The 26567-nt window shown below is 39.6% G+C and overlaps 1 protein-coding gene across 1 annotated transcript in view; it reads right to left on the bottom strand.

The window, feature by feature from the left end:
* FZD6 (frizzled class receptor 6) overlaps positions 12846 to 26567 on the bottom strand; it is a gene marked incomplete at its 3' end in the record, with an annotated part of 33398 nt that continues 19676 nt past the window's right edge. Inside the window, 6 exon segments of the mRNA NM_001315750.1 lie at positions 12846 to 13139; positions 14407 to 14835; positions 16211 to 16309; positions 16312 to 16358; positions 19162 to 20179; positions 23488 to 23684. Of these exon segments, the coding sequence (NP_001302679.1) occupies positions 12971 to 13139; positions 14407 to 14835; positions 16211 to 16309; positions 16312 to 16358; positions 19162 to 20179; positions 23488 to 23684 (1959 nt within the window).

Genomic DNA, 26567 nt, shown 5'->3' on the forward strand with positions numbered 1-26567 from the left:
CCACTCAGTCAGCTGAGAACTGTTGATCAAACCTGGGTGGTTCCCAGAGACCCAGCCATGGCTGCTAGGACAGAGCCAGCCAGACAGCCAACTTCCTTCTCAGATCCATGGGTCCCCATCGCTCAGCCCAGAACTCAGGAGCCTGGGCTGACGGCTGATGGGTGTGGGTGAATATATGGGGAGTCTCTAGAGAAGAGCAGGGTCTGCCTTCTTCAGAAAGCCACAAACGCCTTAGATTCTCCTTGAGACCCAGATCCCAGACGCTGGCATTCACTGTTGCCCAGCTTCTCAACCTGAAGTTCATGAACACAGGTGCAGATTGACTGCTGAATTACCCGCTGCCAGGCACTTGAGGTGGTGGTGGTCTGTGTTGGGGGGGGGTGGAGGGAGTGGTGGAAAGAAAGGATTTGCCGTCGTAGTTGTTCAGCTGAATTCAGCTTACTGCAGCCTCTCTTCCTTTCCTTGTGTGCCCCCCCATATCACACGCTAAGGACTGGTCCTCTGGCCTCCGCCTGCCACCCAGTGCTGGATCAGGTCAGCTGGCCGTGGCTTTATTTGCAGGGACAGGTGTAGGGTCTGGGAGGGAACAGAAGCATGGACGTTCTCAAAGCCCAAGAAATGAGTACAACTAAAGAGAAGGTCGATCTGGGGAAAGAGGCATGGGAGGGAGGAAGGGAGTTTGAGCTGGGTGGAGTCTGGCCTTTCCGGATCTCAGAGGTGTGGGCTGCCCCTCCCTAGCCTGCAGGGGTCTACGTCAGAGACACAAGGACCCTCGCAGCTAAATGTGGCTGGACCCATTGTCCTTAGCTAGATTTGTGCTTAGTAGATCTTTTAAAAAACTAATTCTTGACAAAGATAAATATATGGTATCACTTATATGTGGACTCTAATAAAAATGATGCAAAAGAACATTTTTATAAAACAGAAACAAACTCAGATTTCAAAACCAATTTTAGGATTACCACAAGGGAGGGAGGAACTGGGAGATGGGAATAACATATACACACTACTGTATAAAATCATTAATAGGAGCCTACTGCATAGCACAGGGAAATCAACTCAATAGTTTTTAATAACCTATATGGGAAAAAAGAATGGATATATACATACACACATATATATAACTGATTCACTTAGCTCTACACCTGACATTAATACCACATTGTAAGTCAACTATACACCAATAAAATAAAAAAACACATCATTTTTCTAAAAAATTCAGTTCTTAATTATGCTGTGTGATATATTAATAGCTCCTCCTCATAAAAATTTAAACATTACAGATCAGGCTAAAGTTTGCTTTGATCATCGCCTGTGACGCTGATCCCCTCCACAGAAATAACTCATGTTATCACCTTTTCCAGAGTCCCTGTTTATGTAACCAGAGAAAACACACAGCATCATTCGGTGGGGTGGGGGTTGTTCACACACGGCATCCTTACGCACTTAGATACATGTCAATATAACAGTAGGAAACATAGAGACTGTTCTGTGAGGTAGTGGGTGTTCGCATACATGGTCTTATTCTGTGGGTATATATTTGCCACTTACTTTTTAGGGCCGAAGGATTTTTTGGAAGCCTTCCATGTCAGTGCTTTCAGATTCCATGCCTTTTGACGGCTAATTCTTTTTTTTTTTTTTTTTTTTTGGTCTTTTTGCCTTTTCTAGGGCCGCTCCTGCGGCATATGGAGGTTCCCAGGCTAGGGGTCGAATCAGAGCTGTAGCCGCCGGTCTACACCACAGTTACAGCAACACGGGATCCCTACATCACAGCTCACAGCAACACCAGATCCTTAATCCACTGAGCAAGGCCAGGGATCAAACCCACAACCTCATGGTTCCTAGTCGGATTCGTTAACCACTGAGCCACGACGGGAACTCCTTGATGGCTAATTCTTTAGCTGTCCTTACCTCTTGCAGGTGTGGAGTCAGCCTCTTCTGTCATGCTGTAAACTTGCTAGGTGGAGAGGACAGGATTTGATATTGTCTTCGGGCTCTTCAGGGTATCCCGAGTAGCCAGACTCTGCCTCAGCTCCAAAGTCTTTAAAGCAGCCTCCCCCAGAGACGGGCTGGGACCTGGGAGCCTTTGCTCCAGTGCTTGCACCTGGACAACATCTCCTCAAGCTTGCGCTTTTGTAGTTGGGCAAATTATGAACAGCAAGATACAAAAAGACCAAAAACCCAACCACCACTTCTGAGGAGTCAGGAGCGAAAGCATGGTACCGGGCATGAGCCCCCTACTCAGCACCACCCAGGGGCTGGGCAGACCACTTAGGATGCCCCTCCGGCCTGCCCCCTGGACCTGCCCCTACACCCCCCCCCTCCCCTTGAGGGACCAGCTCATCCCCACTTACTGAGCAAGGGCACCTGATACTTGTTTTCACCCCCTCCTGCTGCAGCAGGCATCTATCTCAATAAAGTCTTGCCTGAATCTTGTTTGGCATCTCCTCAATTTCTATTGACTGAGTCCAAGAACCCCTGGTTGGTAACACTCTGGTTTTTGTTTGTTTTTGGTCTTTTCTAGGGCCGCAGCAGCGGCACATGGAGGTTCTCAGGCTAGGGGTCCAATCGGAGCTGCAGCCACCAGCCTACGGACTGCAACCTACACCATAGCTCACAGCAATGCTGAATCCTTAATCCACTCAGCGGAGGCCAGGGATCGAATCTGCAACCTCATGGCTCCCAGTCGGGTTGGGTTCGTTAACCACTGAGCCACGACAGGAACTCCAGTAACACTCTGGTTTTGGATGTGCTGAACGCTCCTCTCCTGGTCTTTGCTTTCAGAAAGAAAACCTTTGGACCTCTCAGTGTCTGCAGGGCCAGCCTGGAAAGCCCGACCTGGAGTCTCAGAACCAGCGACAAAGAGGCAGTGATGACTGTCAGTCGAGGAAACACAGTCCTCCTGTTTTGTTTTCCTGTACTTTTTATTTGCACACAGCCTGCCAACAAGGTCAGCTCTAGAAACACAGCATGTCATTCTTCCTCACTTGGACGCTGCACTAGCAGAGGTGGCAGCTAAGAGCCTGAAAATGCCAGCAAGGGGTTTTGCCAGTGGTCAGCTTGGCTTACAGGCTCTGGAGGTTCCTGTTTTATGAAAGTTTTCAGAGGGGCACTGGCTTGGCCATTTGGAAGGACTGAAACTGCAACGGGAGATTGTACTTTGAGGGTGAATTTTTCCAGATAAAAGTCTGAAGTCTATATGTTCAGATTGATATATCTCCTGACTGTGAAACTAATTAGATCCTAGAATAGTACCCCAAGGAAAGAAATCCACAAACTAGACAGTTTTGTACTCTGGAAAATGAGATGGAGAAGATATTAAGATATTTTCCTTTTGAGTTTAGGAAAAAAGTTTTCTTAATCTCTGTTGATTTCATGCCTATTTTCTTAACATATTCTAAAGGTAATAGTATAGAACAGGGTATTTATAAACACAGGTATTAAATGTAGGATTTAATAGACTGTTTCCACTTAGATATGTTAAAATCCAGTATAGGAGTTCCCTGGTGGCTCAGCAGGTTAAAGATCCAGGCTTGTCACTGTGGTGGTTTAGGTCTCTGCTGTGGCACAGTTTCCATCCCTGGCCCTGGGGAACTTCTGGACTCTGGCATATGTTTGGAAGGTAGTTTATTTGAAAAACTGTCTCTAAGATGTTTCCATCAAAACTTAAGTAGGTTCCCCCCTTACTCCCTCCTTTCGTGCTGGAAACTTAGAAAACCTATTCTTAGAAATTTTTCTGGTTTCCCCCTTTTTTTTCTTCTTGGGATGGAAAAGAAAAACCTCAGATTTGGCTGCTAAAATATATCTCCTTTAGCAATCATTTTTTCATTTATTTTCATTTCTAGCCAATGTTTACCACTTCCAGTCCCACCTTCTTTTCTTTTATCCTCTTTTCGTGTTGCTTCCTTTTGTTGCTGCTCCTCCGGTTATGTTCCTAACAAATATTATTGTGCCATTTTCACTACGGTTTAGCTCTGGATCCCAAAATCTTTTGATACTTTTAGATTAGCTTTTAATCTTTTCTCCTCTTTTCTCTTTGTTGACTCCTTGCCACTGTGAGTTAATGAAAGTGGGATTCTTCTGCATGTGATGAATCCCAGCGGCCACAGTTAAAACCTTCAGCACCTGGAATTTTAAGTCTTTGACTTGCGTTGTGAACAATAAGGTATGAAAGAGTGTGCTTTCCATGCAGAAAAGTCACAGCCGGGCTCCTGTGGTTATTAAAATTTGTATCTTTCATTTCCTGAGAGTACCAGTGTTTAACTGCCTTGGCAATGTTAAAACTTTCCAGCCATAGTAACTGGAAACGCCCACCAGTGGTACACTTCTGAGAAGTAAGGAAGAACTAAAACTATGATTTTGATGATGGGTGGCAATTACAAGCTGTTTTCAGTCTGGTTTTTCGAGGAAAGCCTAGGAAAGATCCCTTCAGTACCATGAATATCCTAGCAGTGATGGATCCCAATGGGGGAGTGAGTCTTTTTGAAAGACACGATCCTATAAAGTTCTATTGAGGATTTGTGATTTTCAAAGTGAAATGCTTTTTATCACATCTTTATTGCTGTTGAGTTTAGCTGCACAGTGCCCATGCCAACCTTATTGTTGTAAATGTAAATATACTAATTTAGGGCAGCTTTTTGGTTAAAAAATGCTATGTAAATTCTTATAAAAATTAATGTCAGCAACTCTGAAATAGCAGGCTCTTTTTGCATCAGACTTTTTTTTTAAACTACAAATTACCACATATATTTATTAGACTTGCTAGTTAAAAGATGGATTGTTAGACAATATAATAAACTAAAATCCAGCTCTAATGCTGGATATTTACAAGAAATATCTTTTAAAAGACACAAAAGCTACATAAGTAAAAAGATTTTAAAAAAGAGACATACTGAGTAAACTTTAACCAAAAGAAAATTGGAAGCTATACTATCAGACGAAATAGCTTTAAGACAAAAAAAGCATGACAGGAACAAAGAACATAACTACATAATGATAAAACATTCAACTCCCAAGAAGGTATGACAATTCAATACATAATAGGCATCTATTAAGATAGTCTCAAAATTGTAAAGCCAGGAGTTCTCGTCGTGGTATAGTGGAAATAAATCCAACTAGCAACCATGAGGTTGCAGGTTCTATCCCTGCTCCATCAGTAGGTTAAGGATCTGGCATTACCGTGAGCCATGGTGCAGGTCACGGACAAGGCTCAGATCTGGCATTGCTGTGGCTCTGGCGTAGGCTGGTGGCAAGAGCTCCAATTAGACCCCTAGCCTGGGAACCTCCATATGCCATGGGTATGGCCCTAAAAGAAAGACAAAAGATAATAATACACCCTCTGAAAATAAGTAAAATATAAATGCATAAATTGGTTTAAAAACAGTGTAACTATATAAATACGTCCTCACAATTTGTTACATCTTATTGATTCTTCAATATAGGCATTTCACCATTCTAGGTGATGTGATAAACAAGACATTATAGGCCTTACATTGTACCATGGAGAGAAACAGTTATTAATAATACAATTGTAGAACTGTATTAATTGTACAGTTACATTATTTAATTGTAATTAACATAAATTCTTTGATGGAGAGGAAATCAGAATCAGATCTAAGAAGACCAGCATTCCAAGAATGATGTCAAATGACCCCTTTCATGGTGGATTATGCACTTATTTACTATGAGATATATTTCTTCTCCAGAGATTCCTTGTTTGTATATCGATTGTAGATTTTTGGTTTGCAGTTATAGTGAAGTTTTGATGTAAGAGTCTATATGTATATGAGATTGTTTTAAGTTGTTGTTCTCTTAATTGCAAGTTCATCTCCAGTGTCCTGCATTTGTACCCACCTCTTCTCATGATTTCTGATTTTGGTGGTATAATTGTGCATGGATGATTTCCTATCTTTACTGTATATATACCTTTACTGGTGAGCCTTGTCATTTGTGGAATTTTTGTTTCCTGTTGCTGTCTTGTCTTTTCTGCCTAGAGAAATTCCTTTAGTATTTGTTGTAAGGCTGGTTTAGTGGTGCTGAATTCTCTCAACTTTTGCTTATCTGTGAAGGTTTTGATTTCTCCTTCAAATCTGAATGAGAGCCTTGCTGGGTAGAGTAATCTTGGTTAGAGGTTTTTTCCATTCATCACATTAAGTATATCATGCCACTCCCTTCTGGCCTGCAGAGTTTCTGCTGAAAAATCTGCTGATAACCTTATTGGGGTTCCCCTGTATGTTGCATGTTTCTTTTCCCTGGCTGCTTTCAAGATTTTCTCTTTGTCTTTAATTTTGGTCATTTTGATTAATGTGTGTCTTGGTGTATTCCTCCTTGGGTTTATTTTATATGGTATTTGTTGTGCTTCCTGTATTTGAGTGAGTGGTTCCTTTCCCATGTGAGGGAAGTTTTTGGCTATTATCTCTTGGAATATTTTTTCTGTCCCCTTCTCTCTCTCTTCTCCTTCTGGCACCCCTATAATATGGATGTTGGTGCATTTAACGTTGTCCCAGAGTTCTCTGAGACTCTCTTCATTTGTTTTCAATCTCTTTTTTCTGTTCTGCATCCATAATTTCCACTAGTCTGTTCTCCACCTCACTTATTTGTTCTTCTGCCTCCTGTATTCTACTGTTAGCTGCTTCTAGTGAATTTTTTATTTTAGTTATTGTATTTTGCATCTCTTCTTGTTTAAGTTTTTTATCTTGTATCTCTTTGCTCAGTGTTTCCTGTAAGTTATCCATTTTTGCCTCCAGTTTATTTCCAATGTCTTGCATCATCTTTAGCATCAACAATCTAAAGTCTTTTTCCTGGATGCTGAGAATCTCCTCATCACTTAGCTGATTTTCTGGAGTTTTTTCTTTCTCCCTCATCTGAGTTATAGTTCTCTGTCTTTTCATTTTTATAGGTTTTTGGTGTGGTGACCTTTTTGCAGATAATCCTGGTGGCTTCCCCACTTGTGGCTTATGTCAGTATGGGGGGCTTACTGTAAGCTTCCTGATGGGAGGGGCTGATGCCTGCCCCCTGGTAGGTGGAGCTGATTCTAATCCCTCTGTTGGGTGGGGCTTAGTCTCTGGATGGGATGAGAGGCAGTTGTGTGCCTGAGGGGTCTTTAGGTAGCCTGTTTACCGAGGGGCGGGGCTGTGATGCCACCTGGATTATTGTTTGCCCTGGGACTTCTCAGCACTGACTGATGGGTGGGGCCAGATTTTCCAAAAATGGCCATCTCCAGAGAAAGGCAGCTGCTGAATATTCCGGAGAGCTTTGCCTTCAATGTCCCTCCCTCACAACAAGCCACGTTCACCCCTGTTTGCCCAGTATGTCCTCCAAGAACTGCAGTCAGGTTTGACCCAGATTCCCATGGGAGACCTCACTCTGCCCTGGGATCCAGTGCATGTGAAAGTCTGTGTGTGCCTTTTAAGAATGGGGCCTCCATTTCCCCCAGTCCCATGGAGCTCCTGTGCACAAGCCCCACTGGCCTTTAATGCCAGATGCTCCAGGGGCTCTTTCTCCCAGTGTCAGATCCCTGCAGGTGAGGGTTTGATGCAGGGCTCAGAACTCTCACTCCTGTAGGTGAGTCTCTGTGAACGAGTAGTTTTCAGTCTATGGAGCTTCCCACCCCAGAGGTATGGGGTTGTTTATATCATGAAATCGCCCCTCCTACCTCTTGATGTGGCCTCCTCTTTTTCTTCTGGAGTAGGGTATTTTTTTGAAGGTTTCTGGTCCATTTGGGTGGAGATTTCTCAGCCTTTAGTTGTGAATTTTGTTGTTTTTAGGAGAGAAGTTGAGCTCCAATCCTTCTATTCTGCCATCTTAATCCTCTCTCCCAAAGTCTCTGGTACTATGAAAAAGAGAAACTTCAGTTTTCTTTTGAATTAGATAATGGTTTTGAAGTTTGCTATTAAAAATGAGTACTCTGGAGTTCCCGTTGTGGCTCAGCAGGTTAACAGCCTGACACAGTGTCCATGAAGATGCGAGTTAGATCCCTGGCCTCGCTCAGTGGGTTAAGGATCTAGTGTTGTCACAAGTGCAGCATAGGTCACAGATGTGGCTTGGATTTGGTGTTGCGTGGATGTGGCACAGGCCAGCAGCTGCAGCTCTGATTTGACCCCTAGTCTGGAAACTTCCATATGCTGCAGATGTGGCCCTAAAAAGGGGGGAAAAAAAGAGTACTTAAAAAAACTCAAGCTTACTGATTACAAATATTATTCCCAAGGTTAAGAAATCATTCAGAATAGTGGGTACAGATGAAAAATTTTATCTTAAACAAATCACTAACAAATCAAATCCAGCAGTATATTAAAGGATACACCATGACCGATTAGAGTTATTCAATGAATGAAAGGATCGCATTATATTAGGAAATGTACTGACTACATTTAGATTGAAGCATTGCAGGCCCTTCGCTTCTTAGCCTGTTTCTTCTCCCTCCCAGGCACAAACTTAGACCACACTTCTAAGCCTTCCTTGCAATTAGGTATGGATCTGTGCCTGAATTCTGTCAAATGGAATGTAGCTGGAAATGATGTGAGCCAGCTCCCGCCTGAGCCACATCCTTTTTCTGTGCAGTTACTCTTTCTCTCTTTGCCTCCACCTGCTGGCTGGGTGCAGAGAATCCTGCAGAAGAATCTGAAGCCCTAATAGCAGAGTCACCAGATGGAAGTGGTAGCTCGTTCCAGAACCACTTGGAAGACTATCTCAAGAACATCTGCATCTATCCTGTGAGTGGTAATAGTTTTTTAAGCTACTAAATTTTTAAGGATTGTTTGTTCGGACAGTTAGCGCAATTGGCTAATAAAAAAGGCATTCGCCAAAAGGCATTTGATAAAACTCAACACCTACTAATTTTTTTTTTTCTCCTTTTTTGACCTCACCGGTGGCATATGGGAGTTCCCAGGCCAGGGGCTGAATCCAAGCCACATGTGTGGATCCTTAACCCACTGCGCCAGGCCAGGGGTTGAACACCACCACAGAGACAAGCAAGATCATTAACACACTGTGTCCTTACTGCTAATTTTTTTAAAAAAATTATTACATGGGAGTTCCTGTTGTGCCTCAGTGGTTAACGAACCCAACTAGCATCCATCCATGAGGAGGCAGGTTCGATCTCTGGCCTTGCTCAGTGGGTTAAGGATCCGGTGTCACTGTGGCTGTGGTATAGGTGGGCAGCTATAGCTCCGATTTGACCCCTTGCCTGGAAACCTCCCTCCATAGGCCGTGAGTGTGGCCAAAAAAAGACCAAAAAAAAAAAATTATCACATGGAACACAATTCTTTATTAACTTGTTAAAAATATGTACTTTATCTCAAATGCCAACATTGTTCTTAATGATAGTGGACCATAGGCATTTCACTAAAATTAACAAGGATGCCTGCTGCCACCACTGCTAACGATTACTGGCTCCAAGTTCTAGCTAATAGATGAGAAATGAAATTATCACTATTTGAGATGAAAAGATCATCCACTTAGAAAACCCAGGAAAAATCAACTACAAAATGATTAGGGACTAAGGCACTTTAATAAGTCACCTGTTAAAAAAATATCAAACGTGTATATACTTTCCACATGGCCTTAAAAAAGTAAACTGTTTATCGTCTGATATATGTAAAAGACTCATAAAACAGGAATATACTATTTTAAAATAAGACATAAAAGTGTTCTGTGAAATTTAAAAAATGATAGCCAAAATATCAAATTTAGAAGTTTGAAATATTTTCTCAGAAAGAGAACAAAAATTCAGAGATGAAGATAAAATTGGAGGATCCATCCAGGATGTCCAGTATCTGATGAGAAGGAACTCCAGTGAAAAACAGCAAGCAGAAGGGAGGAACTTATCCCATACACAGCCAAACATCCCACTGCACTGAATGACCAAACTAAAGCTCACGTTTTATTCAGATTTCATTAGTTTTTATCTAATGAACTTTTGCTTTTCTAGGATACCACATTCCATTTAGTCATCATGTCTCCTTAGGCTCCTCTTGGCTGTGACCATTTCTCAGATTTTGGTTTTGATGATCTTGATAGTTTTGAGGTCCTGGCCAGGTATTTTATAAAACATCCATCTGCTGAGATTTGTGTGACTGGACAAGTAATGACCAGACTGCGATGATAGATTTTGCAAAGATCACAGATGTCAAGAGCCAATTTCAGCACATCATATGACCGGTACACACTCTCAACACAACTTATCAACTGTGACGCTGACCTCCTTCTCCTGGCTGAGATCGTGTTTCAGTTTCTCCACTGTAACAGTTACTCTCCCCCGGCCCTTTTTCCATACCGTATTCTTTAGAAGTCACTATGTGCTGTCCACACTTACGGCATGGAGAGTTCTACTCTACCTCAAGGGTGGAGTATCTATATAAATCAGTTAGATAAACACCGAGAAGTGTGATTTGTCAGAACATAGAGTAAGACCATATTTAGCCAAGAAACTGCCCCACTGTTTTCGAAGTGGTTGTGCTATTTTGCATTCCTATCAGCAGTGAATGAAGAGTTCCTGTTGTTTTGCATCCTCACCAGAAATTGATACTTTCAGTTTCTTGGATTGTAAGTATTCCAATGGGTGTGTAGAGGTATTTCATTATCGTTTTCCTCACTGATCTTTTTAGATTACATGAGGTTAATAAATCTTCGCCTGATAATTCAGGATTATCTCTGGTTCTTTTCCTCTTGTCCAGTGCTCCTGCCCAGTCTTGCTCATGTATTGTCTTATTGAATTCATGATTAAGTTTGATTATATGATGGATATTGTACTTGCAAAAGTATTCACAGAGTATGTAAAATGACATTTTCTTCCTTCAGAGAAGATTTTTCTTTGCTTCCGCCTGGTGCCTGAGGTTACTAGTCATCCAGAAGTACCTTATTCTAATTCCAAGGTTAGCAGTTTTTTTAGTCCACCCGGATAACAAAGCAGGGTTGCTTTCCTTACTGTTCATCTTATTCCTAGGATACAGCCCTTTGAGGTCACGATTTTTAGTGTGATGTGCCTGACTCCCTTCCAATTGTCCTCCAGACTTTGAAGCTATTAATAGCACTGTTCAACACCTCAGCCAGCCTTTCCAAATCATCAAATGCTCCCTGGGCCAAAGCAGCTCCAAATGTTGGGTTTGGCAGTGTGAATTTCTCTTCTCCCACATTTTACCCTGGCAATTTCACATGCTCTTATTAGGTTTTTTTCTTTTTTTTTTCTTTTAATGCTTTGATGATGATCTTGTATTATTTCCCACTGTTGGGAGTGAAGCAGATCCTGGGTTCCCTTTGCTTCACCCCACATCTCAGGTCTCCAACTGGCTTTAAAGAGTTAAGGAAAATACGGCCCTATAATTTATACTTTGGGAAGAAATTGTGACAAAGAAAAAATAACACAAGTCCTGACTGTTGTCTCCTCCAGTTAAAACGAAGCTTCTGGCTTATTAGTCATGAAGTCACTGATCTGAAAAATTAGACCACTTCCTGGGTCAGACCATGGTGTATAACCACAGAATACTCTACAAACTTATATATAGAGAAAATTTTATTACTGAAAAGATCACACAAAATTTTTGTATACAAAGTTTAAAAATGTGGAAAAGTTACTATTTACAACATTTTTCATACAGTACATGATCATTTTCTTTTTATGCTTTAACACAATGCTAAATAGAGGGAAAAAAGAAGAAAACTTTGTTCAAGGAATAATATTCACTGAAATTAAGGCAATTTTTTAACATTTCAAAGTATGTTATATGAAATACATTTTATTCTGTTTATCAGGACCATAGCCCCCCCCCCCAACTTTTTGGCACCATTATTGCTAACATACTCTTTTTTTTTTTTTTTTTGGCTATGCCTGCAGCAGGGTCAGGCATCGAACCCATGCTGTAGCAGTGACCCAAACCACAGCAGCGACAGCACCAGATCCTTAACCCACTAGGCCACCAAGGAACTCCTGCTAACATACTTTTGAATGTTCAGCAAAATCATACTTAGCTGCAGATATAAATTCTACATGATGTCTGAGAAAAATAATGCATAAGAATTTGTAGTATTCCAAATGTTAAAAAACAAGTTAAAACAAAAATAAAGGCAACTGTAAATGGTCATAAAAAATACAAGCTTAGGTGGTCATAATACATTAAAAAAAGGAAATCAATTGCACTTGGCTTAATTTATAAAAGAGTAACATTTCATCTACTAATCCTTAAGGACATTTTACTTTAAAAATAAGATGGATCAACAAGCAGCAGAGTATTATCCACATTGGACACTATTTCAGCAAAAGCACCTTCTTTCAGTTGCAAAATAGGCAGGTGAAATTCCTAAAACAACTAGACTTTATAAAATTCACACACTGAAGATGATAGGTAGAGTCAGTGGATTGTGGATTTTTTTTAGTGGAATTCCCATTATAACATCTTTCGGTGTATCGACTATTTTTTATACTATATAAGAATACTAGTTTTCAGTTTCCTTAAAAATTCAGTGTAAAAGCTACCACAGTAATGTTAAAAAAAGATACTGGAATAAGATAATAAAAATATTTGAATAGACTTTCCAGGATTTCTAAAAAAAGTTCAAATACATATAAACTTGTTTTCAAATATATAAAAAAGATACAAAGGTAAGTTTTAAATACTTCAGCCAGGAAAAATCTTGATTTTATACCATAAAAGTGAAATAGCATAGTACATCTTTTAATAAGAGAGAATCTTTATAAATAGAAAAGGAAGATTCCTCTAAATACACCCTCCTCCCAAACAACTTAAAAACTATTTGAAGCTGCACATTTTTCTTTTGGGGGGAGGGTGGTATGTGGTTGTCATTAACCTCTGTATGAAATGAATCATATTCTCCATAATCTATTGTTTCCAGTGTAACAGTAGGCAATGCAGCTTTAAGTGCAAAAGAAGAATATAACAGTGATTCTTAAAAGACCGAGTTCTGTCACCTCCTGTGTAACATGAATCCACTTCCCAGTAACATGATAACCAGGTTTTCAAGTATCCGAGTGACTGCCAGTGCCCTGCTCTTTTCTAACTCCTGAAGCCGAGTGAACAAGCAGTGATGTGGAGCCTTTGAGGCTGCCTGGCTCTGAAGAACTGGGGGCCTGCAGGCTGTTGCTCGGTGCCGGGCTGGTTTCAGTGCCATCGTTCTTTGGAGTTACCCTAGGTAAGAGAACAAAAGCTGACATACGTACACGCCAAAGCATAAATGTGAGGCCAGATGTCCCTAGAGCTGCTGTTCTCTTTCCATGAGTTTTACTCCCAACCAGTATCCACCTTTATCAGAAAATCACTAACTAAAACTCTTTATGTGTACACTTAACACCTCAAAGTACGACTAACTTTTTTCAAATACAATTTTTTTGCTAATTTCAGCAAGTCCATCAAGCACCACACACGTATGGGCTGAGCATGGTGTGTCATGGGGAGTAAGACAGGATTCCTACCCTCAGGTTAGCAAATCTTTCATTGGTTTCCCACCATGGATCAGACACTGTCTAAAGAGGTTGGCAGCACAAAGATGAGTACAACCTCAGCTCTGCCTTCGAGGAATTCATGGAGGATGAAGGGAGGTATCTAGGAGTTCCCACTGTGGTGCAGCAGAAACAAACCCGACTAGTATCAGTGAGGATGTGGGTTTGATCCCTGGCCTCTCTCAGTGGGGTTGATGATCCAGCGCTGCCCTGAGCTGTGGTGTAGGTCGCAGAAGCAGCTCAGATCCCACATTGCTGTGGCTGTGGTGCAGGTGGGCAACTGTAGTTCCTATTTGACCCCTAGCCTGGGAACTTCCATATACCTCGGGTACGGCCCTAAAAAAAAAAACAAAAAAACACCTATGTATCTAATCATACACAGTCCAGTATGCAAAAGCTGTTGGAGGTATATTTGGCCTACGCTGGCAGAGTCAGGTAAGAAAACCTTGAGACTGTAAAGTAGTCAGCTGTCACCTTTCCAGCTAATTTGATATTTACCTGTGTTTGGATCATCTATGACCATTTGGAAAAATTCACTTCATGTTCAGAAAATAAATATCCTTATGTAAAATGACAAACACCTTTCAGATAGTATTATAATGTAGTACTAACTGAAACTCAACAGCCTGCATTTCAGATGAATCTCAAACATTTACCTAAACACACAAGCAACTTTTACCAATTACTGTAGAAATGAACATTATTACTTTTCTATTTGAACAACATACATGAAAGGCTCTTCTCAATGCTAAGAATTAAACTGCAAAATAGTATACATAGGCTGAACCCAAACTCCTTAAACCCAAACTTCCCTTGAGATTAAGTGTACAAACATGTCATCTCAAAGAATGCTTTCTTTTCAGATGTTATCTTTTATTTAAAATATATGTATGTAAAATATATGTAATGTAGTATTCGAAATAGTGATGATTTAAGATCAGAAAGTCACAGCTCACCTTCCTTCACTCCGCGCACTTGCCGGCACTCGGCTCTTATCCTTCACATTGCCTGCCCGGCCCTTCCTGTCGGTCTGTTCCCCGCAGAGTCTGGAGCTGGATGCTGCTGAGGAGGCAGGGTCCTCACCGTCCTGTTCTCTCGCTTTGGGCGGGCTAGCTCTGTCCGCTCTCACTTCCCTCACTGATGTTTCTGGCGAGGTTTGTATTTCTGTCAAAGTTTCTTGTCCTAAGTAGTCATGGTTAGTGATTGCTACTGCAGAAGTGCCATGATTTGCTGTCGCTCCTGTGCTGGTTCCCATGGATTTGGAAATGACCTTCAGCTTGTGTGAACTTGGTTTGTAGTGCTTCTTTTTGTGTTTAACTTTAGAATTGTGCTTTAAGAAAAACTCACATGACTCTTGTAGTACTCTTCGGCTTTCACTGATTGGACTGTAGGAAAATTGGAAAGAGTTTACTTGATAAATGTCAAGGTTTATAACAGAAACCACAAAGTACATCATATATTTGTGCCAAAAACTCCTTATTGATTAAAGTTAGATTCCATATGATTTACATTATTTATAAAATCTAGGATTAGAAATACTATGAGATATAAGTAGACTGCCATGAAATGAAATCTTTTGTGCATACACTGTTAGGTGCTTTTGTCAGCATAAATAGTGGGAAGAAATTAAATAGGCAAAATCAAAGGATGAGGGCAAGAAAACTCAAACCAGAATAAAGTAGGGCACTATCTGTGTGTATATCACATATAAATATATCAAATATGAAAGTAAACCAGACAGAAAGGACACAGAGTATAATTAATGGTCCTTGTTTAAATTTAATTGTTTTCTTTCTAACATTAAAATTATAGCAAGTTCAGGACTTGCTGTATATAGCACAGAGAACTCTACCCAATATTCACTGATAATCCATGTGGAAAAAGAATATGAAAGAGAATGGATGTGTGTACACATATAACTGAATCACTGTGATTACAAAGCAGAATTCACAACCTTGTAATAATTCCATAAAAACTAAAAAAAAAAAATTCCAAGTAATTCTGAAGTTAGTGTGGATATATAAATAGGGACTAGAGATATGTAATAGTTCAAAAAATTAAAGCCCAGTTCGACACAATTCTTCAGACTTCAAACACTTATAAAAACTTGTAAAAAGGTCTACAGTTCTGAAAATGTTACCATAAAAGTTCATTAATCAAACCAAATGAAAACAGTTTAAAAAATGCTATACTACATTGTTGACAATAGACAATATATAACATACATAACTAAAATGAATTATTTACTCATAAATATAAATCTACTATATTTTTACAGAATATTTCATGTTTAAATTTTTACCATCTTAAGCAAGGCAAATAAGTGATAATGTTAAGTCAGTACTATGCATAGTAAAAATTAAAGGTAATTAATGATCATACATCACATTTGAAATATATTCTATATATTGTCTTACATATATTTGATTCATCTTTTATCATTGATAAAAAAGAAAAAAACTATTTAAAATGCTGAACCCAAAACAATGAACCCATGAAAGCAGTAATAATACTGGATATATTATAAGCCATGGAAAGAAAATGTACATTTTACAAACCTTTTATTCACATTTCAATAGAATAGTATATGTCAAAGACTACTGTAACAAATGCTAAAATAAAGCATCTCTCTCAATGAAAAATATTTCAACTTGAAACAGGTGATATAATGAAACTCCAGCACAATGATGATTTTAATAGCTCCTTGGCATTTGACCTATTTATTTTAAAACAATGTCAGATAAATCAACAGATTCTTACTCTTTCTTGCGATTTCGTTTAAAAAACCCAGCCCATTCTGTGCATGTCTTTTTGCTTCCGACCCAGAAGACAGCAGAGATGCCAACAATTAAAGTCATCAATATTTCATCATAAATAATGCCAATTCTGGTCGAGTTTCTGTTTTTGCCTACAACGAAATAATGCATAATAAAAATTTCAGTGATATATTTATAAGTGGAGGAAGGTCTATACAATGTAGAACTTGGACAAAAAGTAAAATCTTTAGTCTGTTTTATTATTTATTATAAAATGACATAACATAGTATAATGAATAGTGCTTTAAGTGTAATACATTCTTTACAGAAGATCTGAACAAAGAACCTTTATCAAAATATACAGCCAGACATGGAAAAACACTTATTAAAAACATTTAGGAAGGATGTCTTAACATCTTGCTTTTTTATCTGGCATTTTTTTCCCCTATAAATACAGCAGCCTCTTATGACTGCCAAATATCTGCCTCAATATTAATCTATTTTCCTGAACTATAATCTACAAAAAATATATTTAAACTCATTAAAACAACATACTACTTTAGAGTCTTTATGCATCATTGATGTTTATCTTACAAAAACTTGGTTAGAGCAAAATAAGCCTAAGTAAAATGTAAAAATGTGGAAATTCTGTAAAAATTAGATCATATTTTTCTTTCAAGCATAAACTCTCAAATATTATTTTTAAAGGTTACACAAGTGCCAAAATACCTTCTGCATTTCACCTTGTTTTGTACACTTATTAATAAACTATAATATATTCAACTACCCCATTAATAGATATTTAGGTTATTTCCGATCTATTGCTATCGCAAACAATGCTGCAGTGACTATCTTCATATATGTGTAATTTCTCACGTTTTGAGATCTGTCCATAAATTCCCAGAAGGACAGGATCAAAGAGTTCGTGCATCTTAAATGATAAATATTATTAAAACGCTTAAGACACTTTCCAGGGAAGGTTGAACTAATTTAACAGCAAAGTCTAGAACATGTATTTTGCCACAGTTTTGTCAATACAGTGGTTATAAAACCTTCAGACGTTTGCTATGTCATAAGCAGAAATACAATTTTATTATAATTTTAATTTGCATTTTTCTTGTAACATTTTTTCATATGTTCAAGAATAGGTTTTTTGTTTTCCTCTTCTGTGACCCCTCTACATATTCTTTTCTCGTTTTTATATCAGATCATTAGCTATTTTCTTTTTTTCCCCCTTTTCTGGCCCCCCCACACCAAGCATATGGAGTTCCCAGGCCAGGGATCAGATCTGAGCTGCAGTTGCAACCTACACTGCAGCTGCAGCAACCCTGGATCCACTGTGCTGGGCTGGGGATCAAAACTGCAGCCCAGCACTCCAGCAATGCCGTGGTGCTACAGCATGACCTCCTGTTAGTTTTTTCTTATTGATCTACAGGAACTCTTTTTTTTTTTTTTTGTCTCTTTGTTGTTGTTGTTGCTATTTCTTGGGCCGCTCTCGCGGCATATGGAGGTTCCCAGGCTAGGGGTCGAATCAGAGCTGTAGCCACCGGCCTACGCCAGAGCCACAGCAACGCAGGATCCGAGCCGCGTCTGCAATCTACACCACAGCTCACGGCAACGCCGGATCGTTAACCCACTGAGCAAGGGCAGGGACCGAACCCGCAACCTCATGGTTCCTAGTCGGATTCGTTAACCACTGCGCCACGACGGGAACTCCCAGGAACACTTTTTAAATAAGGAAATTAGCTCTTCACTTATGATGTGGTGATGTGTGAATAAATTTTCCCAGTTAGTCTTCTAAATTTGATTATGGTGGGGTTTTGAATCTGAAAAAAATTTTTTCCTTTGTCAAATTTAGCAATCTTTTCTTTTATAGCCCCTGAACTTTATATCATAAGTCCTTTCCCACTTGAAGATTAGAATTTTCTCATTTTATCTTATGATATAGTTTCTTTCTTTACATGAAATGTAATCTTTAAAAAAATCATGTAACTTAAACTTTTTAGCAGTGTGTAATAGTTGCTTCCCCTCTAGTTTGCCCAAAATACTGAGGAATCTAGACATTTAATATAGCTGATCCCTTTAAGACAGCACCCTTATTAATTATATAGTAAAAGCAGACAATGAATAACAGACCATGGACAGGAAGTAAGGTAAGTAAAACCACTGTCCCCACACTTCAGTATTTACAGTAGGTTCCACTGTGTTGCAGTGCAGTAACTTTCTACAACATAAATTATTATGTAAAATAACTCAGCCTGCACATTGTTTGATTTGAAATACTGTGATGACAGCACTCACACCAAGTATAACCACTTAATACCATATATAAATATTCAAGAAAAATGTATACAATCTATTAAAAAGTTTCTATTTAAAAACTCAACTAAAATGCTTTAGAGATTTTCTATTTTCAAACATTTATTTTTTTAAGTCTTAAAATCACCACCTTAATCCAATTAGAAACATCAGAGACATATTTTGTTTTAATTGTGCTTTTTGTCAGAGAAATGACACGATGGTTTAGGCAAAAACTAAGTTCTATTTTCATAAGAATATAAAAGCAAAATATAAGAGGATATGATCAAATGAAATATACCCAAATAAGGGTTTTCCCAAGTAAATGAAGAATTAAAAACACCTCCCAACTCAGCAGAAGTTACCCTTCATTTTCTCCCTATAAGACTGTTCTTCTGACTCCATTCTTCATCACTATTTTAATCTGCCTTTGCAATCCAATTTAATTTTAAAAGAACAGCTAAAAGGAGACACTTTTACTACTGTAACTGAAGCTAAAACTTGAGGAAACTGATGCATAGGGAACAATTCCCTCTGTCTATTGGATTTTCGCACCTGAAATCTAATTTTATGCTCATGACTAACTCAAAGATATTTCCAGGGAACATTTTCTCTGTTAAAATTCAGTAGTGAAATAATACAAATGACAGCTTTTACCTGATAAGGACATGGTATATGGTACTGACGACAATGGTCAGAGACCCAAGTTATCTCCCAGGTGATCCTGTTCACTTGCTCATAGACATAACATCCAAGAAGCATCACTAATGGCACAAGATACAGGCCACTGAAGACTCCGATTCGAATCATAAATTTCTTTAGCTTCTCTTGGTTCCGGCCATCATGCTGTATAACTTGTCGAACATGATTTAAGGAAATAATGCCAGCTAAAAGAAGAGACAGCCCAACAAACACACAAAAGCACAGCGGCAAGAGTACAAAGTAGCGAGAAGCATCCAGGTCATAAAGACCGACAAAGCAAACTCCACTAATATTGTCTCCTTCCACTTTGTTCATAGCAAGAAGCATAACGGTCAGAAAACCTGGTATTCCCCAGGCCACGGCATGAAACCACACTGCTTTTTGCTCAATGGCTTCACAACTCCACTTTCTCCCAGCAGCTAAGAACCAAGTAATGGTAAGAATCACCCACCACACAGTGCCAGCCATTGTGAAAAAATACAAAAACATAAACAAAACGGTGCAAGCCTTATTTTGAGAGCCTAGGACAACTGTGTCACCAAGTTCTAGCTTCTCGTCTGCCTTATTGCAGGCTGTACTATTGCCCAGCAAGAATCCAATAAAGTACATAAGAGATACAATGCTATAACAGACAGAGTAATATATAATTGGTCTCTCTGGGTATCTGAATCTTCTAACATCAATTAAAAAAGTAAGGAATGTGAACAGAGTTGCACAAAGACAAAATATTGAAACTATTCCAATAAAACTTTTTGCAAACTCCAACTCATCATTCTTAAAATACATGTTGGGGCATGGAGGTGCACACTGGTCAATTCCAAGAAACTTATAGCCTTGTCCCCCAGAAGTCTTAAGATGCCTTGGACACCAAAATCCAATGTCTCTTTGGACTGGTTCTATTTTCTTCTGAGGACTAAGAAAATCTGTGTGTGGATCAAAAGTTGCAGGAACAGGTTCGTCACAGTATTGTAACCTGTGAAGAATTTAAAAATTAAATAAGTCAACATTTTTATTGAGTCACTATTTTAAAAAACTAAGCAAAGCAATGCTATGCTTTCCAACTATTAAATATTTCCTTATGCATTCATAATTGACAGGAAGACATACAAACTTAAATGGATTACAGGTTTAGAGTTGGGGAGAAAGTTTTGAAGTTGACTAAGAACTTGGAGTTGTTAATGAGGCCCCAACATGCTAACATACATATTGAATATTAAGCAAGTGAACATGAAAATTCCCTTGCTTGGAAAATAATTAATCAATTTATGATTTTTAAGTTATTTCTGATTTCAAGGCCAATTTTTTTTTTTTCCTTTTTAGGGCCTTACCTGCGGCATATGGAAGTTCCCAGGCTAGGGGTTAAATCCAAGCTGCACCTACCAGCCTACACTGCAGCCACAGCAACATCAGATCCAAGTAGCATCTGTGACCTATGCCGCAGCTTGCAGCAACAATGGATCCTTAACCCACTGAGTGAGGCCAGGGATCAAACCCACATCCTCACAGATACTAACTGGGTTCTTAATCTGCTGAGCCACAATGGGAACTCCCTAAATATTTAAGAAAGAATTTTTTTTTTTTTTGTCTTTTTGTCTTTTTGCCTTTTCTGGGGCCACTCCCGCGGCATATGGAGGTTCCCTGGCTAGAGGTCGAATCGGAGCTGTAGCGGCCGGCCTACGCCAGAGCCACAGAACCACAGGATCCGAGCCACGTCTGCAACCTACACCACAGCTCACGGCAACGCCGGATCCTTAACCCACTGAGAGAGGCCAGGGATCGAACCCGCAACCTCATGGCTCCTAGTCGGATTCATTAACCACTGAGCCACAACGGGAACTCCAAGAAAGAATTTATCTTGATTGGACTCCCTAGACAAAAAGTGCAGGCTTGTCTGTTTATAGCAATTGAAATACAGTCTTGAGAAAGTTAACTTTTATTTATTTATTTAGTCTTTTGAAGGCCACACCCGAGGCCTATGGAAGTTTCCAGGCTAGGGGTCAAAACAGATGTGTAGCTGCTAGCCTATACCACAGCCACAGCAACAGCAACATGGGATCCAAGCCGCATCTGTGACCTACACCACAGCTCACGCGACCCCCAGATCCTTAATCCACTGAGCAAGGCCAGGGATTGAACCTACAACCTCATGGATACTAGTCAGATTCGTTTCTGCTGAGACACGACGGGAACTCCTAATTTTTATTTTCTAACATTCATGAACACAGTAGATCAACCACATAGTAAGGTGATAACAAATAAAATGACTGAAATGAGATCATTTCCTGGAAGGAGAGAAGAGAGTTCAAGTGATCTCTAAGTTCTCAAAGAAGGGGAAGAAGATCACCTAGAGGAAGGCTCTGGACCAGCTTGACTCACATCACCGTTTTGCTGGGGTTTGGCTGTTTGCCTCCCTTGTTTATGGGCAGTTCTGGGCATACAAAGCGGGTATTTCTGTTTTGTGCGGAATTTTACCACTCAGTTGAGTTTCCACACACCAGAATTATTTTGGAGGATTTACATGGTTTAGAAATTAGTAGAGGTGTTTAAAGAGAAAGAGTTTTAAGTAAGCTTCAGGTAAAAATAAAATGTATGTTCACTAAAAAAACCCATGGATGTATCTACAAGCTTTTTCAAAAGGTAGTATCATTTCGGTTTTGCTTTATATCTTTTTAAATAAAGCAACATAACATTTCAGTCACTGTTGGGACCACTTTCTGGTCCTATTCTCTTTTCTCTCTCTTCCAAAATATGTATTACTGCAAGTTCAGTTTTTATTTCTCATGAATTTTTTTAATATCTTTACTATGTTATTGTCTAGCTATAATGTTATATAGCATTGTTTCATAGATTCTGAACTTTATATAAATGACATTGAGCTATATTTATTACACTTGTGACTTGGCACTATAATTTTTAGAGTTATTCACACTGACAGATCTGGGTCAACTGCATTCATCTTATAATTGTATGGTAGTATTCTAGCGTGTAACTATACCAAAATTTACTTATACTCTTACAAAGGACTTTCAGACTTTTTCTCATTTTAAAAAAATTACAGAAGTTCCCATTGTGGCTCAGCAGTAACAAGGCTGACCAGTATCCATGAGGGTTCAGTCTCTGGCCTTGCTCAGTGAGTTAAGGATCCGGTGTTGCCGAGAGCTGTGGTGTAGGTCGAAGACGTGGCTTGGATTCCACGTGGCTGAGGCTGTGGTGCAGGCCAGCAGCTGTAGCTCTGATTAGACCCCTACCCTGGGAACTTTCATATGCCGCAGGTATAGCCCTAAAAAGCAAAACAAACAAAACAAAAATGAATAATGCTAAAATATTTTTTTTTTTTTTTTTAGCCATTTCTTGGACCACTCCCACAGCATATGGAGGTTCCCAGGCCAGGGGTCAAATCAGAGCCATAGTCACCGGCCTACACCAGAGCCCCAGCAACACGGGATCCGAGCCATATCTGCAACCTAAACCACAGCTCACGGCAACGTTGGATCCTTAACCCACTGAGCAAGGCCAGGGATCGAACCCAAAACCTCATGGTTCTTAGTCATTACCCACTGAGCCACGAAGGGAAACTCCTATAATAAATATTCCTGTTAATGATTCCTTGTGTGTGGAAAAGTTTCTATAGAAAGAGCTTTCACTAAGAGGTAGAGAATGCATATCTTCACCTCTAGTATATATTACCAGTTGTCCTGTAAAGTGATTATGCATCTACCAGAGGTAGGAGTTCCACAAAAGTTCTACAGTTTCTTTAGTCTACAGATAAAGAAACAAAAAGGAAGCCAGCTTCCTCTCCAGATTTATTACATGAGGTCTCATTTTATCAGTAGAATATGTCAAATTACAAGCTCCCAATGCCTAGAGAATAGGAGATAAAAGCAATTAATCAAGGCTAATGTGCAAAAAGGTCAGTGAATGATGAAAAGGTTCATTTCCTCCCAGTTTAGGGCCAAGGCACCATCACACATTCTCGGGGAACTATGTACCCTCCTTTGTTATATTAGCACAGTTGTAATTTTGCATTTATTTTTATGATTATTTGATTACTCTCCGTTCCTCCCATCCCCCTCTAAATTCCCTGAGAACAAGAACCAAGTCTGGTTTTGCTCACCATTGTTTACAGCATTGATCTATAGTAAGTGCCTGACATATATTAAATGTGCAACAAACATTTGTTGAATTAAATAATGAAAGCCTACCACTAACATTATGGAAAACCAACACCAATATTAAAATATTATCAGTAGCTTTCAGTTGAAAGCATAAAACATAATTTACCTGTTACATTCAAGTTCCTCAGGCCATCGGATCCCAAAAGTATCCATTAATTTTTTGCAATCAGAATATACTTTCTCACAAAATTTACGACAGGGTGGAACCACATCAATTTGCTCTGTGCAGGTTGGTACAAAAGCTTTGCAAAGGAAAGTTTCAACATTTGGTGAACATTCCAGATTCGCAAGAGGGAGAAAAGGCTATTAAGAAAAACAGTAAGACAAGGTTAGAAAACATTTTAATGTAACAAGTGAATGAAATTAATCCATAACTATTTGAAATACACATGTTTTCACTTCTACTCCAAAAGAATCTTTAAATCTCACTCTCAATACAACCAAATATTGAGGAGATAATTTTGTTTAGTTAGACATAAGAACCCTTCATATGTGATGGAATATTATTTTATTCAATTATGCATTTTTCAAGAGGGCATACTAAATCAAGACAAATCAAAAGCATGAGTTGATTGCTAGGTGAAACAGATTATACAAATATCCAACTTACAAGTCTATGTTGAAATCCCTTAACACTATATTGAGCATTCTGGAGAATAAAGGAATGTTTGGGGTAAAGGGAACAGCATGAAAAATGCAAAAGGACCATAAGACCATGGTGTATTCGGGGCAAGAAGTTCAGTATGATTAGAATATAAGGTCAAAGAGGCGAAGTCGAGGACAGAGGAGAGAGAGAGGAGACTGCGGAAATTCTCCAGACCTGATCACAGAGCCCACGGATGACATGCTAAATTCCCAGGATTTTTCATAAGGAATGGGATACTGTATGAGAGAGTATTAACCAGGAGGGGTCTCAGCAGTCTCTAGCAGCTGATTTTTTTTTTTTTTTTTTTTTTTTTTGGAGGTTTCCAGCTAGGGGTCAAATTGGAGCTGTAGCTGCCTGCCTACACCACAGCCACAGGAACACAGGCTCCGAGCCATGTCTGCGAAGTACACCATAGCTCACGGCAATGCTGGATCCTTAACCCACTGAGCAAGGCCAGGGATCGAACCTGAGTCCTCATGGATACTAGCTGGATTTGTTTCCACTGAGCCGTGATGGGAACTCCCTGACAGCTGATTTTTGAATGCTAGCTTCACACTTACTAGTTTTATAACTTTGACAAGTTACGTAAATTCTCTGTGCCTTAGTTTCTTTTTTCTTTTGTTTCTTTTTCAGCAGCTCCCATAGCATATGGAAGTTCCCGGGCCAGGGATGTAATCTGAGCCAGAGCTGAGAGCTATGCTACAGCTGTGACATTGCCAAATTATTAACCACTGTACCAGGGCTGGGATCGAATTCACAGAGACAAGCCAGATCACTGGCTCACTGAACCAGGGTGGGAACTCGGTGTCTTGGTTTCTTCATTTCTAAAATGGCAATAATAACAGCACTTGTCTCACAAGACCATTATGAGTCCAAGTTAATAAATGTAAAGCACTGGGAACTGGGAGGTACTCAACAAGTGTTCGTTACTGCGATGATCACCCTTTAGAGAGTGTGCATGTGTTCTGGAAAAACATGGTGAGTTGACCACATATGTCGATCTCCTTTCCCTCCTCCTCGTGTCCTTATTAACACGACAGTAAAGAAAAAAAAAAAAAAAAAGGTACTGATCTATCAGTAAGGGAACAAGAGGAATTACATTAGAATATCTGAGTTTTCCCGAAGAAGAAAAGTGAAACAAAACAAAAAGAAAACCCCAAACTCTGAGGAACAGAAAGCTATTAGAGGAGTGGTAAGGACTTAATGAAGACCAAGAAGAAATGGAGGGATTCACATGGGAATGAGCTGCTTTGCCCTAAAGAACCTGAGAGTCTTAGTTCTTTGAAGCTAAACTTGAATGTTTACAAATTAGTTCCTTGCTACGTCACTCCCAAAGCCCGACCCCAGGCAGCCAGATGATCACTGCATTCCACCAGGATGGTGTCCAGGCCAGATGGCGCAGAGATGTCCTGCACTTGGGTACTAGGCACAGAGCAGGGCCGAAGGACAACCCACAGTGAGGGAAGAGATACTGAATAATAGCCTACCTATGGCAACAGGAAGCCCTCACTTTCTTTTCCTGCTCTGGCCCCCAAAGGGTGACATATATAGGCATATACCCACCATCCCCAATCTTTGAAAAAAAAAAAAAAAATCAATGGTCTTGAAGAAAAGACCTCTACACATTGGCAATGAAAAAGCCAGCTGACCTCGAGCTTACCTCCCTTTGAAGCCCACCAGTAACTAGCCCCATTCACACACACAGAGGTTTTCAAAGCCACACACAAATACAAATGGGCAGCCAAGGATCATCAAGCATTTGAAGAAAGCATCACAAAACACAAAGATCAAAACAAGCAAGCAGATAAAAGGATATTTGGAGGAAACAGACTATTCAGGGAAGAAACAGAACAAAACACAAAACAAACAAAAACCTTAATAACTTAAATAAGAATCTATTGCATCCATTAAAAAGAATAAGAAGCTATGGAAGATTAAAAAAATAATAAGATAGCTGAGGCATTCTCACTGTGGCCCAGCAGGTTACGGCCCTGATGTTGTCTCTGTGAGGATGTGGGTTTTATCCCTGGCCTTGCTTAGAGGGTTAAGCATCTGTCGCTGCTGCAAACTGTGGCACAGGTCACAAATGTGGCTCGGATCCAGGGTTGTGTGGCTGTGGCCCCAGCTGCAGATCCAATTGGACCCCTGGCCTGGGAACTTCCACATGCTGCAGGTGCAGCTGTAAAAAATAATAACAGTAAGATAGCTGAAATGAAAAACTCTAAAAAAAAAAAAAGATTAGAAGATAAAGCTGAAAGAAGAGAGGGATAATCAGAGGATTAGTCCAAGTATCCAGCTCCTGATGAAAGGACTTCCAGAAAGGAAAGGGGAATTGGGACTGGGGGTGATTACCCAATAAAGAAGTTAACATTTCCTAGAAGGGAAGGACACCAGTTTCCAAACTGGAAAGGTGGGGAGCACACTGCAACCCTGCTACTAAGACATTTCTGGGCTAAAATTTCAATTAGGTCTCTTTTACAGAGATCTCTCTCACATTCTCCTCTTTTTCTCAAACCTCTAGTTTCACAGTCCATCTTCTC

Source organism: Sus scrofa, chromosome 4 (assembly GCF_000003025.6).
Source record: "Sus scrofa isolate TJ Tabasco breed Duroc chromosome 4, Sscrofa11.1, whole genome shotgun sequence".
Lineage (NCBI taxonomy): Eukaryota > Metazoa > Chordata > Mammalia > Artiodactyla > Suidae > Sus > Sus scrofa.